The sequence below is a fragment of the Mustela nivalis genome (genome assembly GCF_964662115.1).
Source record: "Mustela nivalis genome assembly, chromosome: 14".
NCBI classification, from domain to species: domain Eukaryota; kingdom Metazoa; phylum Chordata; class Mammalia; order Carnivora; family Mustelidae; genus Mustela; species Mustela nivalis.
The window spans coordinates 36,787,385-36,805,790 of NC_139033.1; the positions used below are offsets into that span (position 1 = coordinate 36,787,385).

At 48.8% G+C, this 18,406-nt stretch overlaps 1 protein-coding gene across 1 annotated transcript in view; it reads left to right on the top strand.

Annotated features, from left to right (window-relative positions):
• The window catches only part of ATP8B1 (ATPase phospholipid transporting 8B1), a 125,352-nt gene that overhangs the window by 61,952 nt on the left and 44,994 nt on the right, over positions 1–18,406 (top strand). Inside the window, exon 3 of the mRNA XM_082699839.1 lies at positions 17,973–18,070. Within this exon, the coding sequence (XP_082555965.1) occupies positions 17,973–18,070 (98 nt within the window). The remainder of the gene's footprint in view (positions 1–17,972; positions 18,071–18,406) is intronic.

The window sequence follows — 18,406 nt, forward strand, 5'->3', positions numbered from 1 at the left end:
AAGCAGAAGGTACTAAAATCAGGATAATCGAGCTAAATTAAAATGGAAACACTGCTGATCTGGACAGGAATGTGGCCTCTGTCGTAACAGGTCCAGGCTGGATGTCGTTCGAAGGGGGTTCAAGCCAAAGTAGCCCGACAAGTTAGCAAAGGAGTTCTAGCTGACTGCCCCAGTACTGAATACCATGTTTCTTCCTCATTCCTTCTCCCTCCGAACCTCTCAGTTTCCTAGCACAATCTCGGAGTCGCTATCATATGTGGCTATCTGATGAGTTGGCAGGGAACCGGCTCAGTGAGGTTCAAGGTGAACTTTGCTGTTGCTGCCTGGTGCCCTGCCGTCCGACGTGTGGTCCAGGACGCAACAAAGACGGGGTTGGGTGCCTGCAGAAATGTCAGGGAAGCACGTAGTGGACGGAAACTCTCACCTCTGGTTTTTTCCAACTCTGCTTTCACATCTTGGTGCTCAGGGCCCTCTCCTGATCATGCCTTTTGCACCTTCCTTATAGATTTCTACTGTTGGAATACAGGCCTCAAGGGAGCCCAGACGTGTTCTTGGCGCTTCATAGTCTTTTCCCATGGTGGCTTATGTTTTTAGGGGACTCTGGTGGCCTGTCCTTCCTCCCTCCCTCCCTTTCTTCTTTCCTTTCTCTTTCTTTCGATTGCTTACGTATTTGAGAGCGCAAGCATGGACAGGGAGAAGGGCAGAGGGAGAGGGAGAAGCAGACTCCCTAGTGAGCAGAGAGCCCAAGGTGGGGCTTGATCCAAGGACCCCAGGATGGTGACCTGAGCCAAAGCAGACACTTCACCAAATGAGCCACCCAGGCACCAAACCCCCTTTAAAAAAAAAAAAAAAGATTTTATTTTTAAGTAATCTCTACATCTACATCCAGGGTGAGACTCAAACGTATAACCCCAAGATCAACCCGTATGCTTTCCAACTGAGCCAGCCAGGCGCCCCTGGTGGTTCTCATTTCTTAACATTCCTGTCCAATGACCTTGCTTGTGACTTTCAGAAATATTATTCTAATACCTCTATCTGCACTTCCCAAACACACAGAGGACGTTCGGTAAGTGCTAGAACCTCTCTCCCTGCATTCCCATCTCTACCCTGCTCACCCCACAACAGATCGGCTTCCTGTCTTCCTCCCTCACTCCCTCTGTCCCTCCCTGTCTCCTCTGTACCCCTCCTCCTCCCTTCTGATTGTTTTTTTCCCCATACTCTCACTTGGTCATTTTCCCAATTAAGGTTGGGTCATTCTGGCTTGTTTCAACTCAGTCTTCCTCTGTCTGGACATTTTATATGAAGGACAGTTTTTTCCCTTCAAAGAAATCAGTTTTTTATTTTTATTTTTAAAAAATTTTATTTATTTATTTGTCACAGAGAGAGACAGCGAGAGAGGGAACACAAGTAGGGGGAGTGGGAGAGGGAGAAGCAGGCTTCCGGCCAAGCAGGGAGCCCCATGTGGGGCTCGTAACCAGGACCCTGGGACCATGACCTGAGCTGAAGACAGCAGCCCAACCGACTGAGCCACCCAGGAGCCCCAGAAAGTTGGTTTCGTAAAGATGCCCTAGGCCAGCTGAGTTCAGCAGGTGTTCTGCGAGACCCATTTTGCAAGCATTTCAGTTGAAGGACCTTGGCTGTGGGCTGCGACTCGAGCACAAGGGTAAGCAGGTTTTACGGGAGTAATTTTACCCTTAGTTTACTTTGAGCAAGGATGGGCACAAACAAACAGGTGTGTTTCCCATGCTATGGGATGGGCCCGCATTTCCTGAGGAGTACACAAGAACAGCATTTCTTAGCGTGTCTCTGGGGAACACGACATTTGCCAGATGCGCCAGGACACAGATCTGTAGCCTCTGAGACTGGAAACTCAGAATTCTGACACCTCTTCTTGGAGTTTAAGGTTGTCCGTTAGTACGAAAGGATCCAAGAACTCAAGGCATTCAATAAAGCGGTTTAATTTTATATAGCCACATGTTCCTAAAATTTCTTGACTCTAGAATGCTGTGGGTTGGTTTTTTTTTTTTTTTCCCCCAATCCCACCATCTTGTTGTCACCTAGGTCAACTCCTTGAGTAATTCTGGGCCAGTGAGGAGCCAGCTTCCAGATGAAGTCCCTGGGAATGCATAAGGAATCGGGAGAGGTTGCTGGATTAATGCATACTGGCTCTTTCTTCAGAGCCTGGGCCTCCTCGGCCACACTGCCTATTGGTGACCTCTCCCATCTGCCCGCTCTGCTGGCTTACGTGTGGACTCACAGCTTCCCTGTCTGCAATGCGTTCCTACCTGAATCCTGCCTTCTGCCTTGGGCTGGTGTCCCGTCTCCTGTTATCATGGCCAAGCTTCTGGAAACTCATTATTTCTCCAGAGCCACATCCTCCCGTTGCCCTGGGTTCTTCCGCTCCATGGGCTGCCCCACCACCCCAAGCATAACGCTTTCGTTAAAGTCCCCAGGAACCCCAGTGCAAGGCCAGTGAGCTTTTTGTCAGCCCTTGCTTTCTGGCCTGTTCTCTCTGGAGTGCCGGACCTTTGTAGCAGCCTCTCCTTTGGGAACCCTGACCTCCTTGGCAGGTGGCAATGTCCTCTTGTCCGAGCACTCTTCCTGTTTCTCCTTCCTTCTGGAGAAAGTTCACCTCCCCCGTCACACTCCATTCTCTCTCTTCAGACCTTCCTTTGGCAAGCCGACTCCCTTTAACCTGAGTACGTACCGCACCTCTCTCTCACTCTGAGAGGCAAGATGCATGGTGGGGAGGAGGGACGACGCTGGGTGCAGACTCTGGGCTTCAGCGCCGCTTCATGACCTGCTAGCTGTGTGACCTTGAGGAAGGGACATCCCTCCTCCATGCCGCAGTGGGCCCATTTGTGCAATGGGCACAGTATCTGTACCTGCTTCGTTGGGTAGTTGTGCAGATTAAATCAGAAAATCAGTGTAGCGGATTTAGGACTGTTTCAGGCATACAGTAAGTGCTCAGTAAACGGTGTTTCAGGCATACAGTAAGTGCTCAGTAAACGGTGTTTCAGGCATACAGTAAGTGCTCAGTAAACGGTGTTTCAGGCATACAGTAAGTGCTCAGTAATCGGTAGCTGTTATCCCCACCACCCCCTCTGGCCAGTTCCTCCCTTAATGTCTTTCATGTCAGACTGAAAGTGGCTACCCTTTCCCATCGTCTCCTCCCTTCTTTCCATCATCACAACTTCCTCTTGACCCCTCCACCCCCTTTTGGGGTATTCAGGTTCTCTTGGACAGCCCCAGGCTGCAGCTGGGGACTCGTTCTTTTAAACCGCTCCTTCTGTCGCCAAAGCCAAGTACAGTGAATGGTTGCAGAGGTGGATGGGGTGAAGAATGGGCCATTTTCCCAGGAATGAGTTTGCTCACATTTACTGGGGAAATTTGGGGTGATTTAGGGTCATCCCTGCCTCTGCCATCCTATAAACCTTTCCCATGAACACAGCCTTCTGTAGCCTTTTTGTTTGCAGACCTGTGGTCTTTCCTAGCCCCCTGTAGTTTCTCAGGTAAAGCCTTCCTCCTGGTCTCAGGTGGTCCAGCATACCCGCAGGGGGTCAAGGCGTAAGTCTGTCCAGCAGAGAAAGCAGAAAGCTCCATCCATGGAAAAGTTCACGCAGGCACACGTGAAACCGCAGGGACAGAGCAAAAGCTTGCAGAAGGAACCTCACTCAAGCAGTGACCTGGTCTTGTAATGGGTTGACCTGTGCTTCCGCCCCGCGGGCTGGGGCAGGGGAGGCTGCCCTGCTTCCGTGTGTGAGAGGCATGCATGAGCTGCCAAGTGGAGCTGGGGAGGAGCTCACTAGGAGAAGAGAGGGGGAGGCAGGGGCGTCCCGCCGGGGCACCGGGCTTGGCAGGGCATTTGTGCTCGGGCGCATCTGAAAGCCCCAGCACAGGTGTGACTAGGGAATCAGGTGCGCACCAGGGAAGGCTTCCTGGAGGGGAGGCCACCTGAGCTGAGCCCTCAGTTAAGCGTGAGAGGGAAATCAGCCCCCGTGGTGTCAAGTGCAGGGTGTTCAAGCCGAGGCAGCGTGATGGGGGGCTCCGAGGAGCTGAGGGTGCAGGGAGCCGTGAGCCATGTTTGGAGCCTAGATGGCGAGCTGGGGCTGGAGTCCAGACCTTGTCCTGGAGTCCGGACCTTGTCCTGAAGGCCCCAGGGAGCCATGTCAGCATTCTAGGTGCAAATAACATGGCTAGATGTGCCGTAGCCTCCTCCCAGCGTGGCTGCGGCGTGGCCACGCTTGTCCTCCCAGTCCAGGCTTCGTGGGGGTGGGGGTGGGGGTGGGGAATGACTTCCCTGCACCTGGGATCCGACTCCAGCTCCTTCCCTTGGCTGCTCGGGCCCCTGTGGTTTGGGCCTCTTGTCCTCTCCTGGCTGCCTGCCTGTGGTGCACAGCCGTTGTCGCTGTGCTCCGTCACCCTGCCCTCCCCTCGCTTCCTGATTCGTGCAGCCTCCCCAGCCCGTGACTTCCCACCCTTCCCCAGCGCAGCCCCTTCCGTGTGCCGGGCTCCTCCTCACCCTTCAGCTCTCAGTGGAGTTGTCACTGCCATAGAGAAGTCTTGCGTGAGCGCCAGCCCTACCCTGGAGCAGACCCCCTACCCCCACCCCCACCCCCACCCCTCGTTGTACGAGCCCCTTGCACTTTCCTTCATATCCCTGAGGTCACTTGGGATTATGCCCTTGAATGACTTTGTGACTCTCTCCCACGAGACTGTTGGCTTCATGAGAATTGGGGCCACGTTTATCCCATGCAAAGCCCAGAAGAGGCAACTCTGTCAGGGGCATGGATTTCTGTTAGGAAGCCCATGTTGGCACCAGCAGGGAGCCGACAGCAATCCGAGTAAAAACTGGTAAGGACCCAAACCAAGATGGCCAGGGTGGAGAGAGCGTGACAGATCATGACCCATGTCAGGGAGGTGACTTTCATAAATCCCACTGGATCCGGGGGTCAAGAGAAAAGGAGGCCTGAGCAATCACTTCTGGCTTAGGCGCCCCAGTGGGCGGTCTGGTTGTCCATGGCTGCATGAAAAACCGCTCCAGACCTACCGGCACCAAGTCATCGTCGTGGTGGTCACAGATTCCGTGAGTCTGGGCTTCAGACGAGACGTGGCAGGAGTGGTTTGTTTCTGTTCTCGGGTGTCTGGGCCCTCAGCTAGGTGAGGACCTGAACAACCAAGGTGATTTGAACCACCAGGAGCCTGGAATCATCTGGAAGCTTCTTCACTCAGGTCTGGCCCCTGAGCTGAGTAACTCAAAGGCTGAACGGGTCTGGAGATGGAAGCATCTCTCCGTGGTTTGGGCTTCTGCCAGCGTGGCACTGGGGCTGCGGTGGGGCATCCTCTGGCGGGGGGGCTGTCTGAGGAACCAGCGTCCTGAAAGGTCAAGATCACAGCGGAAGCTGGTTGCAGAATTCAGGCAGCATCACCTGGGCTGAGCGTCTCTTGGTCACAAGAGAGTCACCGAAGCTAATTCTGATTCAAGGGAAGGGAAATTAGATGCACTTCGTTGACAAGAAGTCAGAAGGTCACGTTGAACTTGGGAGATCCTCTCGCAGCCCCCTTTGGAGACTGATTTCTGCATCTGTGGATAATGGAGCCATTTGTAGGGATGACGGATGCTGCGGGAAGGAGAGGGGTTTGTTTTGAACCTCATAAGTCGGGGACCTCGGTGGGACGTCCACTTGTGTTGCTGGCCACCTGGAAGTTAAAAAGAGATCACGAAGTGGTAAGAAATGTTGTAGAACAAAGCCGCCTTGATGCTGGGAAATGATAGCACTTCACATTCTTAACCACGAGCTCATAGACAGCCCTGAGTTTTGGTTCCCGGACAGCCATCCCGGGGACTTGGTGGACCGACTCCTGGGTCTTGCTGCATCACAGAAGTGGCGAGTTCTGAGGGAGAGGGTGACTGCAGGTCATGGCTTTGGGTCGGGGGGCTGTCTGGTGAGTACTCGGCCCTCACCCTGCCCGCAAACAACACGCATGCCCCCACACGCCACAGCCATCTCCCAGCCTCTGGGCTCCTGGGGCGCCCACCTGCCCGGCCTGCATACTGTCTGTGCTTGAGGTTAGCCAAGAACATGACGACTGCCCATCAGAACTAATTCTGCTCCCGCAGCTTTGAAATTGGAGCCGATGCACACAGAGGCTGCAACGTCATTTGTCTTTTTTGTTTTGTTTTGTTTTGTTTTTTCGTTTAGAGCCCAGAAATACCATGAACAGCATCGTGTGGGGGATGCTAAACCACTCACAGAACAGCTTCTAGACACTTCTGAAACATGAGCCCATAAGCAGTGGGCTCATTCACTGGGGCTATTCTCAACAGGCGGCCCCCAGAGACCTTTCTTCTTGCCCGGGATGGGCAGCCCTCTGTACCTGAAGGTAGAAAACTGTGTTTCTTTTTTAAAAATGAACTCTAGGCCCAACATGCAGCTTGAACTCTTGACCCCAAGATCCAGGAGTCACTCGCTCTACTACCGACTGAGCCGGCCAGGTGCCCCCAAACTACATTTATTTGAAACCCTTCTCCAACTCAGAATTTTGTTCAGAATTCTCTTCTGGGCGGTGGGCAGTATTTAAGATGGAATGTTCCATCGAGGAGGTTGCCCTCACTGGGCATGATTTCAGGGGGGGTGTGGCATCGACCCACGAGGGCAGCTGTTTGCCTGTCGAAAGTGGTATCCTCCAGAAGGATCTGGAATTAAGGATGTGGAGCTCTACAGCATTTGTGAATTCATTCTGATCTGGGACCAGAACACAGACTGGCTCGCCGAGATCCGTAAATCACAGGAAACCCAAAACATGCCGACGAGCTGTATTTTACACGCGAGTGGATGCATTTTGACTTTTCGACCCATCCCCCATGCGGAAGTTCCACTCTGGCTACTTATTTTTTGCCTCCAAGAAGCTGCAGGCCTTCCTCTACTGCTTTAGCTTTGTGAATACCACAGTCGCTGTCCGTTCACGAAAGGAAGGGTGTGGGGGGTGTTCCTGGCTGAGGGGTTTGTGGTGGGGGAGGGGATGAGGAGACTGTGCTCTCTCCTTCTGCAGAACCTGCTTTTTTTTTTTTTTTAAAGATTTATTTATTTGACAGAGAGAAATCACAAGTAGACAGAGAGGCAGCCAGAGAGAGAGAGAGAGGGAAGCAGGCTCCCTGCTGAGCAGAGAGCTCGATGCGGGACCCGATCCCAGGACCCTGAGATCATGACCTGAGCCGAAGGCAGCGGCTTAATCCACTGAGCCACCCAGGCGCCCCCAGAACCTGCTTTTGAGTAACGTCATTCATGACTGAACCTCGAGCAAGAAGCTCTTGCTCATGGAGACCACGCGGTGCTGGCTTTTCTGAGGGCCGTTCTGAAACCTGCATCTCTAACGTGTGTTTTAGATGATAGAAGTCACCTGAGGAAGACACTTGGCGTCAGTGTCTCCACGGTTCTCTGTCCTGCTGGCACAACAGAATCTTGTGGAGCTTTTAAACTCCCTCAGTGCCTGGGTTGGGTTTCTGGAGGTGCTGAGAGGGTGAGTCTAGAGTGAGGCCACGGGAGGATCCATATTTTAAAATAAATCCCAGGGCGCCCAGGTGGCTCTGTTGGTGAAGCATCTGCCTTTGGCTCAGGTCATGATCCTGGGGTCCTGGGATTGAGTCAGTCTGTCTGCTCAGCAGGGAGTCTGCTTCTCCCTCTGCCCCTCCCCCCTGCTCATGCTCTCTCTCTCTCAAATAAATAAATAAAATCATTTTTAACAAAATAAAATGAGGGGCGCCTGGGTGGCTCAGTGGGTTAAAGCCTCTGCCTTCAGCTTAGGTCATGATCCGGGATCGAGCTCTGCATCAGGCTCTCTGCTCAGTGGGGAGCCTGCTTCCTCCTCTCTCTCTCTCTGCCTGCCTCTCCGCCTACTTGTGATCTCTGTCTGTCAAATAAATAAATAAAATCTTAAAAAAAAAAATGAACCCCACCAGGTTCAGCCTCACTTCAGGACAGTCGTCTGACACATCCCCCCAGTGTACCTGTTCCTCAGAGCGAGGTGTCTCAGCTCGCCTCACCTGGGTCTCTGTCGTAAAACCACCACCTAAGGGGCCCAGCTCCCCTTTATTTTCTTACCCAGAGGACACTTCTCTTATGCCATAAGGTCACTGACAGGATTCTGATCACCAACTCACAGGACATCTCTCGTGTCTGCTCACTGGGCATGTCTCTGTTTGCTACTGAGGCTCCTGCATTCTCACCTTTGTGACACGAGTTCTCCTGATTTCTCCCTGAGCCTCACAGTCTCTTTCCTGGATTCCTCCTCTCCTCCCACTACTTAAATATCTTGCCTGCTCGTAGCTTTGTTTCCTCCTCGCTTGCTTCTGACATAACCCATTCATCATTCATGCTCCTGGTTTCCACCCACATCGGCATGTCTAGTACCTTCCAATCTCTGTGTCTGCCCTAAACCTCAGCCTGGAGTCCAGATCTGTTTCTGTGGCTCCTGGATGGTCATGTCCCCCCCACGTGTCTTCTAGGTGTCTTCAGTTCACCAGTCCCCGAGCCAGACTTGCACCTCTGTGTCCTCTAGCTCGTCTGTGGCTCGACCAGACGAGCCCTAGCGGGCACCCTGGGGTCATCTTTTTCTCCTTTTGACTTCATTTTGATTTCTCATTCTTCCTTGCCCACATTCAGATCATTGATCTACAGTTCTTAAATCTGGCTTCTCTCCATTTGCATTCCCATAGTTCTGGCTCAGGCTTCCATCCACTCTCCTTTCAGTGACTGCACTGGTCTTCTGCCTCTAGATCTGATTTCTTTAAATACATCCTGCTCATTGCTGTGAGTGTGACCAGGGAAAACCACGATCTGACCAGCCACTCCTGTCCTGAATCCCTTTGGCTTAGCTGGACATCAGAACCCATGACCGCTAGACTTCCATCTTTTCCTGTATTGTTCACTCCTTTTTTTTTTTCTTTTAAAGATTTTATTCATTTATTTGACAGAGATCACAGGCAGGCAGAGAGAGATGGGTGGAAGCAGGCTCCCCACTGAGCAGAGAGCCTGATTCGAGGCTCGGTCCCAGGACCCTGAGATCATGACCTGAGCCGAAGGCAGAGGCTGTAACCCACTGGAGCCCCCCCAGGTGCCTCTGTACTGTTCACTCTTGATTTATTCCCACCCGTTCCGTGCCTTTAGAAAAGTACTTTTTAAAATAGTAGATACAGGGGCGCCTGGGTGACTCAGTGGGTTAAGCCGCTGCCTTCGGCTCAGGTCATGATCTCGGGGTCCTGGGATCGAGTCCCACATCGGGCTCTCTGCTCAGCAGGGAGCCTGCTTCCCTCTCTCTCTCTCTGCCTGCCTCTCCGACTACTTGTGATTTCTCTCTGTCAAATAAATAAATAAAATCTTAAAAAAAAAATAGTAGATACAATGGTATAATTCCCATAAGAAAATCAAGCAACTTGCATACTGGCTTCATATGTAAACCTATAGAGGGAAGGAATTGAATTGTAAGCATATTGTTTTAAAAGGTAGTGCATGCCCCTGCATCCTAATTATAGGAGGGAACAGTGAAGATGAAGTCTCCTAACTTGTCTCCTCTGTTCTTCAGCCATGTGGTTTCCTTTCCCAGAAAGAAACTGATGTCATTAGTTTCTCAAATGACCTTCCGGAGATACATGTACACTTGTATATCAAAGAATACTTACAAACCTGTGTCCGTGTACTTTCAGATACATAAACACACTTTGTCAGTATGTGTATAAGCATGCATCCCTATTGTGCATTAATTCTGTGTGTCCCATGCCTGGAAGCACAGTATGGTAGACAGCCCAGCTTTTTTTTTTTTTTTTTTTTAAAGATTTTATTTATTTATTTGTCAGGCATAGAGGGAGAGCGAGCGAGTGAGCACAGGCAGACAGAGAGGCAGGCAGAGGCAGAGGGAGAAGCAGGCTCCCTGCCGAGCAAGGAGCCCAATGCGGGACTTGATCCCAGGACGCTGGGATCATGACCTGAGCCGAAGGCAGCCGCTCAACCAACTGAGCCACCCAGGCATCCCCTTTTTTTTTTTTTTTTTAAATTATGTTATGTTAGTCACCATGCAATATATCATTAATTTTTGATGTAGTGTTCCAAGATTCATTGTTTGCATATAACACCCAATGCTCCATGCAATATGTGCCCTCCTTAATACCCACCACCAGGCTCACCCATCCCTTCACCCCCTTCCCTATAAAACCCTCAGTTTGTTTCTCAGAGTCCACAGTCTCTTGTGGTTCATCTCCCCGTCCAAGTCCCTTTCCTTCTAATATCCTCCATGTTATTCCTTATGCTCCACAAGTAAGTGAAACCATATGATAATTGACTCTCTCTGCTTGACTTACTTCACTCAGCATAATCTCCTCTAGTCCCGTCCGTGTTGATACGAAAGTTGGGTATGCATCCTTTCTGTTGGCTGAGTAATACTCCATTGTGTGTATGGACCACATCTTCTTTATCCATTTGTCTGTTGAGAGGCAGCTCGGCTCTTTCCACAATTTGGCTGTTGTGGCCATTGCTGCTGTGAACACTGAGGTACATATGGCCCTTCTTTTCACTACATCTATAACTTTGGGGTAAATACCCAGTAGTGCAATTGCCAGGTCATATGGTAGCTCTATTTTTAATTTTTTGAGGAATCTCCATACTTTTTTCCAATGTGGCTGTACCAACTTGGCATTCCCACCAACAGTGTAAGAGGGTTCCCCTTTCTCCATATCCTCTCTTAACATTTGTTGTTTCCTGCCTTGCTAATCTTTGCCATTCTGACTGGTATAAGGTGGTATCTCAATGTAATTTTGCTTTGAATTTCCCTGATGGCTAATGATGATGAGCACTGTTTCATGGGTCTGTTAGCCGTTTTTCTGTCTTCACTGGAGAAGTGTCTGTTCATGTCTTCTGCCCATTTCTTGACTTGACATCCTTGCTTCTGTCCTTTAGTGTGATTTGGAGATCTTTCTGTGAGTACATAGAAAGCTGCCTTCTTCTTCTTCTTCTTCTTTTTTTTTTTTTTTTAGGATTTAATTTATTGAGGGGTGCCTGGGTGGCTCAGTGGGTTAATAAGCCACTGCCTTCGGCTCAGGTCATGATCCCAGGGTCCTGGGATCGAGCTCTTTGCTCAGCAGGGAGCCTGCTTCCCCTCTCTCTCTCTGCCTGCCTCTCTGCCTACTTGTGATCTCTGTCAAATAAATAAATAAAATCTTTTTTTAAAAGAAGATTTAATTTATTGAGAGAGACAGAGAGCATGAGCAGGGGGAAAGGCAGAGGGAGAGGGACAAGCAGACTCAGCTCGCTCGCAGGACCCCAACCGACATCACGATCTGAGCTGAAATCAGACCCTTAACCAATGGAACCACAAAGGCGCCTCAGCTGCCTTACTCTTTTTTGCAGATTGCATAGACTTTTGTTGTGTAGATGTTTAACCGGTTGCTCATGGTGGCATTGTTTCTGATCGTCCTGATAAACAGGGCTATGTTGAATTGTGCCAAGACATATCATTTCTCCTGTGCATGAATACATACGTGGGGGATAAATTCCTAGAAGTGAAATTGCTCCATCTGCCAGGGCATGTGGATGTGTTAAAATCTGATAGATGTGGTTCAGTTGCTGTTCACAGAGACCACTTAAGGGGGCCTGACCCTCGACTCTCTTTTCAACCCAGCGTGTCATCAGATTCTTTGCTCTTTGCCAATATTTTGCCATTGTAGGCTAAAAATTCGTACCTCCACGAAGAACTGCACTTGTCTTCTTATGAACTTGAGTATCTTTTCACATATTTAAGAACCAATGGAATTTCCCTGTGTATGAAATGTCTGTTCATGCCCTTTACCCATTTCTCTCTTCTGTGGTTTGTTGGTTTTTCCTTTTGATGTTAAACTTGAGATCTTTTTATTCTGCTTCTCCATTGTGGTTTGTACAAACCCGTGTAGCTCTTTGGTTGTTGGCTTGTTTGTAAGCAAGAAATCAGAACCAGCGGTAAGGATGAGGGTCCAGGGGAACTTACTTTCTGTATGGCAGCTGTCAAAGGTTTGGGTGCCAGTGGGAGCACTCTGAATATCATGTGGCAATGTTTAGATATATTGAATATGCATTTACCAAATCTGGAGATGATTCTGAGCCATAGCTGGCCGACGTCACATGCATTTCTGGACACATGCATTGATGGGTTTACAGATGTTGTTAGTTGCTGTCTTCAGAGCTTTTTACCAAAGGGCCATATGTGCATTTTTTGCTGGTCAATTTATTATTTCTTCGTATTTCCATTCTAGAAAATGGGATAAGCTTTCTTCTTTTTCTGTAAATTAGTCTTGTGGTCCAAATGTCTAGTAAAGTTCTCTGTTCCAAGTGAGTAATTTAGTAAATGTTTGATCAAAGACACGAGTATTTCCAGGTGTTACTTTGCTGCCCTTCCTAAAGGCATGTGCTCTAGCACAGAGCTTCTCAAACCGTATTAGTAGATGTTGTGTGATTTTTTTTTTTTTTAATGTGCCATGGTCACATTAATTTTGAAAAGACCAAATTAAATACAATTAAATACTTTTCTTCTCTGAGCCCTTAATATGCCAGTGGGTCCATTGAAGGTCCAAAAGAGGGATGCAGTACGATATAATGTGTTTTGCAAATGCATTTTAAACCCCAGAACTCTGTCTTCGCTTTTCTTAGGATCCCCGCTTGAAATTTTCCTCAAGCGATGAGCATAACACTCAGAGGAGAATCAGGAGAAGGCATCAGTTTGTTTGCCCTCTGATTTGCCTGAATTATGCCAAACAAGGAACCTTGCTGGAAATAGGGTGGTTATTGATTATTTGACTGCAGTCAGGTTTCTAAAATTAACTAGAAAATTCCTGTGGTTAAGGTCAGCATGTTGCAGATCAAGACCTACTGGTTACTTTCTCCAGTCTCCCCAAGGTGTTACCACAGCCCTGAAATGAAGAGACCAAGGGCATTTCTGGTAGACCCGTCACTGCCACTGCTTGAGGTCAGACACCCTTTCTGTGGGAAGCAGCTAACATCAGAATGGGCTGGGGATGAGGCATGGTGCGGGACAGACGGAGGAACCACTGGCTAGGGGCTTAATTTATGGGGGAAATTTCAAGCAAAGTGAGGGTTGCTGGAGGGGAGGTGGGTGGGGTGATGGGTTTAAGGAGGGCACTTGATGAGCTCTGGGTGTTACACGCAACTGATGAATCACTAAATCCTACAATGAAACTAATGCACTGTATGGTAACTAAATTGAATTTATATATTTTTAAAATTTTATTCATTTATTTGAGAAAGAGAGTGCACACGAGTGGAGGAACAGGGGAGGGGGCAGAGAGAGAAGCAGATCCCTGCTGAGTGGGGGGCTGGATCCCAGGACCCTGGGATCATGACCTGAGCCAAAGGCACACACTTAACCGACTGAGCCATCCAGGCATCCCAGCTAAATTGAATTTAAATAAAAAATTAAAACAAAAAAGAACCACAGGGTACGGGGGAGGCAATGAATCTAGCTCATTCACTAACTGGGCAGCTTATTCTTTCCTCTCGAGTTTTTCTGAGATTGATTTTTATCCCTTCCCTTTGGCCTTTTCTTGCTTCTTGAGGAATCCAGTCTGTTTTCCTTCTTAGCCTTCGTGGGTTTTAGAACAGCAGCTCCGTGAGGTTCTGGGACACTGGTAGGCGGAGCTGTGTCGCAAACCATCTGCATGCTAACAGAAACTGTTAAAAGCACATACATTTTCAAGTTACCAAAACCGAGAATGGATTCAAGATCACCCTTTAAAATCTCTTTTTTAGCTCTTTTTATTTAGATCTCCTGTTCCAGCGGGGGAGAACTGTTCTGATCGTGTACACTAGATTCTGGTCGTGTGACAGCGCACGTTGTAACAGTGCTGATGAGTTGTCTTACGGTTCCGTTTTAATTTTCCCACTTGATAAAACTGCACTTGTGCTAGAAAGAGGCTGGGTGCAGTTCCGTGTGTGATGGCGCGATCATGATTACCCAATGAAGGGTGGCCAAGATGAGGCAAGAGGAATTTGTAGCAATGGTATTGTGGTTTTTAAAAAAGTAAAACAGAAAAGGAATCATTTAAAAACTGAAATACAGTATTTTCAGAAGTATATCTTTATTTTGATAATTGTATAGGATCAATAATTTTAGGGGCACCTCAGTGGCTCAGGTCGTAATCCCAGGGTCCCGGGATAGAGTTCTGCATCAGGCTCCATGCTCAGTGGGGAGCCTGCTTCTCCCTCTCCCTCAGCCCCTCCCCCTGCTTGTGCTTGCTTATGCTCGCTCTCTGTCAGATAATAAAATCTTTAAAAAATAATAATAATTTTAGAATTCTTACCTGTAAATGTTCTTTAATATATTTCCATCTTCACAAATAGTTGAGTCCCTTTAGTTGTTAATTTCCCTCTCTTGCCAGTGTGCCAGGGAGGGGGAGGGGTTCATTCCAGCTGGGTTGACCACCCATGTATAGCCTACAAAGGAAGTTCATCTGGTATGCACATTCAAACCCAAGTCTGCGGAAGACCTGATGGCAAGAGGCGCTTCCTCAACTTTCCTTCCTGATGGATGACATCCTTGTCTTGAGTTTTCATAGTAGCCCTATGCTTATCCCTTCTTGTGAGGAAACCAAGTGAGGTCAGGTACTTGACTTCCACCCTTCCTGGTGGAAAAGTCAACCCTGTGCTCAGAAGCATCCCTCCCACCTTGGCTTGTGGGCAAACTTCTCAGGGTGGTTTGGAGCATAGATCGCAAAAGAAGTAGTCCCAGTGCATACAGCCAAATGGTCGGAGAAACTGGACTCCTCAGCATGACGTCTTACACGTAGTAAGCACTGAGCAAATGTTCGCTCAAGGGCCACACGTGGATAAAACAGACCAGGCGGGTGGAAATATTTTCCTTCTGTGGATGTAGCCTGACTGCCGGGTGCATCATTGCTCAGTGAGAAGGTCCTTTTCGCTGAAATTTCCATTAGGTTCTGGGCTCCATCAACTGGGCATCCGCGGCGACAGAGAGGACTTGAGCCAGAAGTAAACTAGATCTCACCTTGCGAGCTTGACCTTTCCTAGTCATCAGGAAGGTCTGCAAGCATATCTTCCATGGGTACTTTCAGCACATCATGGGGGGCCCCAGTCTGCCCGGTGAGCTGGTTGCAGGCCTGGAGACCACTGGCATGCCTGTCACCAAAGTAGCTAAGCCTGCAGTAGTGGGACCCTCGTTTCAGTGTTGCTGAGTGAAGGTCACGTAAGGGGACAGGTTGGAAGCCAGGGAGTCTCCAAGGCCAGCGCCGAAGCTCGAGAGGAAAGAAGGGAGGACCAGACACCCAGTAGGAGGAATTCCTATCACTATGGGATGGCTGACAACTGCTATAACATAGGGGGTGACAGGTCAACTCAGAAATCTACCTAGAGCGAGTCCTTAGCTGGCTCTGGACCCACTAGAAATGACAAAAAGAAATGAGTCTGGACCAGCCCAAGAAGCAGCAGCTATAGCCACACCACAAAGGACCCCAGGATATTTTGCACATCAGGGAGGAGCCCATCTCCTTCTGATTCAGGTTTTGGGAGTAAGAGAGCCACTAGGTTGGCTCCTTGTTGAGAAACTTTAAAGCCAGCCCTACCACAAAAGAATGGTCCCACCATGAGGTGGAGAGGTCAGTGTTGTGTCTCAGGCTGTGGAGGGAGGAACATGGGAGACCACTGTGGAGATGGCAGAAGGTAGCCAGGGGCTGGGTTTTGGGAGCAAGGAAGCTGTAACCTTGGAGTCTCATTAAAAAGGAGACAGGGGCAAAAAGGCTCATTAAAAAGGAGTCTGGGGGGGCCCAGGCTCAGAGAAGACTTCCTGGAGACCATTCCAGCTTGCCTTTGTGAGGGTTAGATAAATATACAGGCCATCTCAAAGTAGAACACATCTTTTGTTGGAATCTCTATGTCCCACAGCCTTGTGGTAACCTCACAGTGGATTGACTGTGTGATGTCACCATGGTGCAAGCTGAGATACCAATCTTGAAGTCAGACGACCCCCACCTCACTCTCCAGCTCTTTAGAGACAGTATTAGGGTGCCATCTTGCCTCAGGCCTTCCTGACTGGTTCTCCAATGCTGTAGCTAAGGTCATACCACCACCACCTCCTACCTCTCCTCTTCCCACCCCCCAGCGCCCCATGATGTCCCTGAATGTAGACTGGACTCCTGTCCCTTCAGGGGCAGTCAAGAGAAGTAGGAGGAGGCTGCAGCAAGAATTGTGGCCAACCAAAAGAGGAGAGTCATCACCCAGACTTTCTGCTTCTAAACAGATACGTGGAAAATATTCTTATGAATTCCAGAAGACAATCTGAGAATGTTTATAGCAAAAGAATTTGTAATAGCAAGATGCTAGAAGCACCCCAAATATTCACCAACAGAAGAACTGAGAACCTGCGGTATACACATGGTACTATAAGACAGTGGCAGTGAAGAGCAGTTACCCACACTGGTGTTGATGAAACTCACATAGTGTTGAAGGTGGGAAAGCAATTCACAGAAGAATCCACGTGATACAGCTCAAACTGGCCTGAACAACTTATTTTGGGGGGGGTGCGTACTTGATAAACCTATACAGAAAAATAAGGGCATGATAAGCACAGATGTTAGGAATGTGGTTGGTGGTTAGAGTGGGAATGAGGAAGATGTGATCTCCCAGGAGATATGAATTGTTCTACTAAACCCGTAGACAGCGTCTTCCAGTAACCATGGAGAGAACCATCCCCAAGGAGAATCAGGTTAGGAAGAGCTAGTGCTGGCCAGTGGGGGAGGGGGATGGTTAGGGAGAAGAGCTTAATGAGACACCTGTTGGGTGAGAAATGTTCCCCCCAGCATTAGAGATGCTGTGGACATTCTCAGGTTCCTGGGAATTTGGGTCTCTGCTGATTGAACGGACCGAGTGGGCTCAGCACTGCGGGTGTGATAATTAAGCGCGTGAGGTAGAGCAGAGGACATTGATCTGTGATCAGGTCCCAAGAGTGTTGAATTAGTCAGTGATGGCCTTTTCTTTGACTTATCCATTCACTCACTATTTAATGGGTTAGAAACTTTACAAACCAAGTACGTGAGTGTGAAAATAATAATTTGGTTTCATTTAGCTGTGACCTCCCGAGGCTCTGGGATTGTGTTTGGCTCATGTTTAACGAGGATTATTCTTAGATCCCCAGTGTTCTATGGACAGTCGTCGGTCAAATAACAACATATCCACAAGTTTGCTGGGGCTCCTGTAACAAAGTGTCACCATCTGGGTGGCTTCAACAGCAGAAACTTAATTATCTCTGATCTGGAGCCTGCAAGTCTGCAATCAAGGTGTGGGCAGGGGTTGGTTCCTCCAGGGGCTGGAAGGGAAGGAAGGGTCTGTTCCAGGCCTCGCCTACTGCTTGGAGGTGGGGGTGTTTTCCCTGCGACCCGTGTGCAGATTTACTTTGTTTTAGAAGGCCATCAGGGTGGGGAACAAGCAGACGCTGCTGGCAGATTCCTCGACTCCTCAGAGCCTCTTAGAAAATGGAGCAAAGGGGGGGGCGCCTGGGTGGCTCAGTGGGTTAAGCCGCTGCCTTCTGCTCAGGTCATGATCTCAGGGTCCTGGGATGGAGTCCCGTGTCGGGCTCTCTGCTCAGCAGGGGGCCTGCTTCCTCCTCTCTCTCTGCCTGCTTGTCATCTCTCTCTGTCAAATAAATAAATAAAATCTTAAAAAAAAAAAAATCCTTAGAAGGCCATCAGTCCTGTTGGGTTGGGGGTGACTCTAATGACCTCATTTTAACTTGCTTACATCTGCAGTAATCAGAATTGGAAGTCAGGTCATCGTATAATATAAAGGTTATGTCATCAGATTATATTCCGAGGCTCAGAGTGGGAGTTCAGACTTCAACATCTGAACCCGGGAAGGACAAAATTCAGCCCATACCCATATGCTAATTCTCTGCCCGATGGGCTTTTTTCTCTTTCTTTTTAAAAGATTGTACATGGCAAGTCAAAGCAAACGATCGAAGCTTCCATGAACAACCTCACTTCATGAACACAAGGTTCTTTTGTATTAAGGAGAGCAAGTACTCGGTAAGTTGATTTTAACTTTCTAAAAACTCTTTACTAAAAGCCAGTGTCCTCCAGTGGCCCCTGTGCTTACCAGCTTCATGAGACATCTGCCTTCCAGGTCATCCCTGGCCCTGGGCCGTTGGTCATCATTGTCCATTCTATAGAGTATCATGATCATTCATCACACTCAGTTTTATAAAGGTGAATAGGAGTGGCTGGACACAGACCAAAACAAAATTAAGTCGACTGGAATCTTCCCTATGTGCACGGAGCTCTCTTAATGTTTTATATAAGAATTTATAATAATGTCACAGAAGTCTTGTGTTTGAAAGTAATAGGAATTTGAAAGGAATCTTG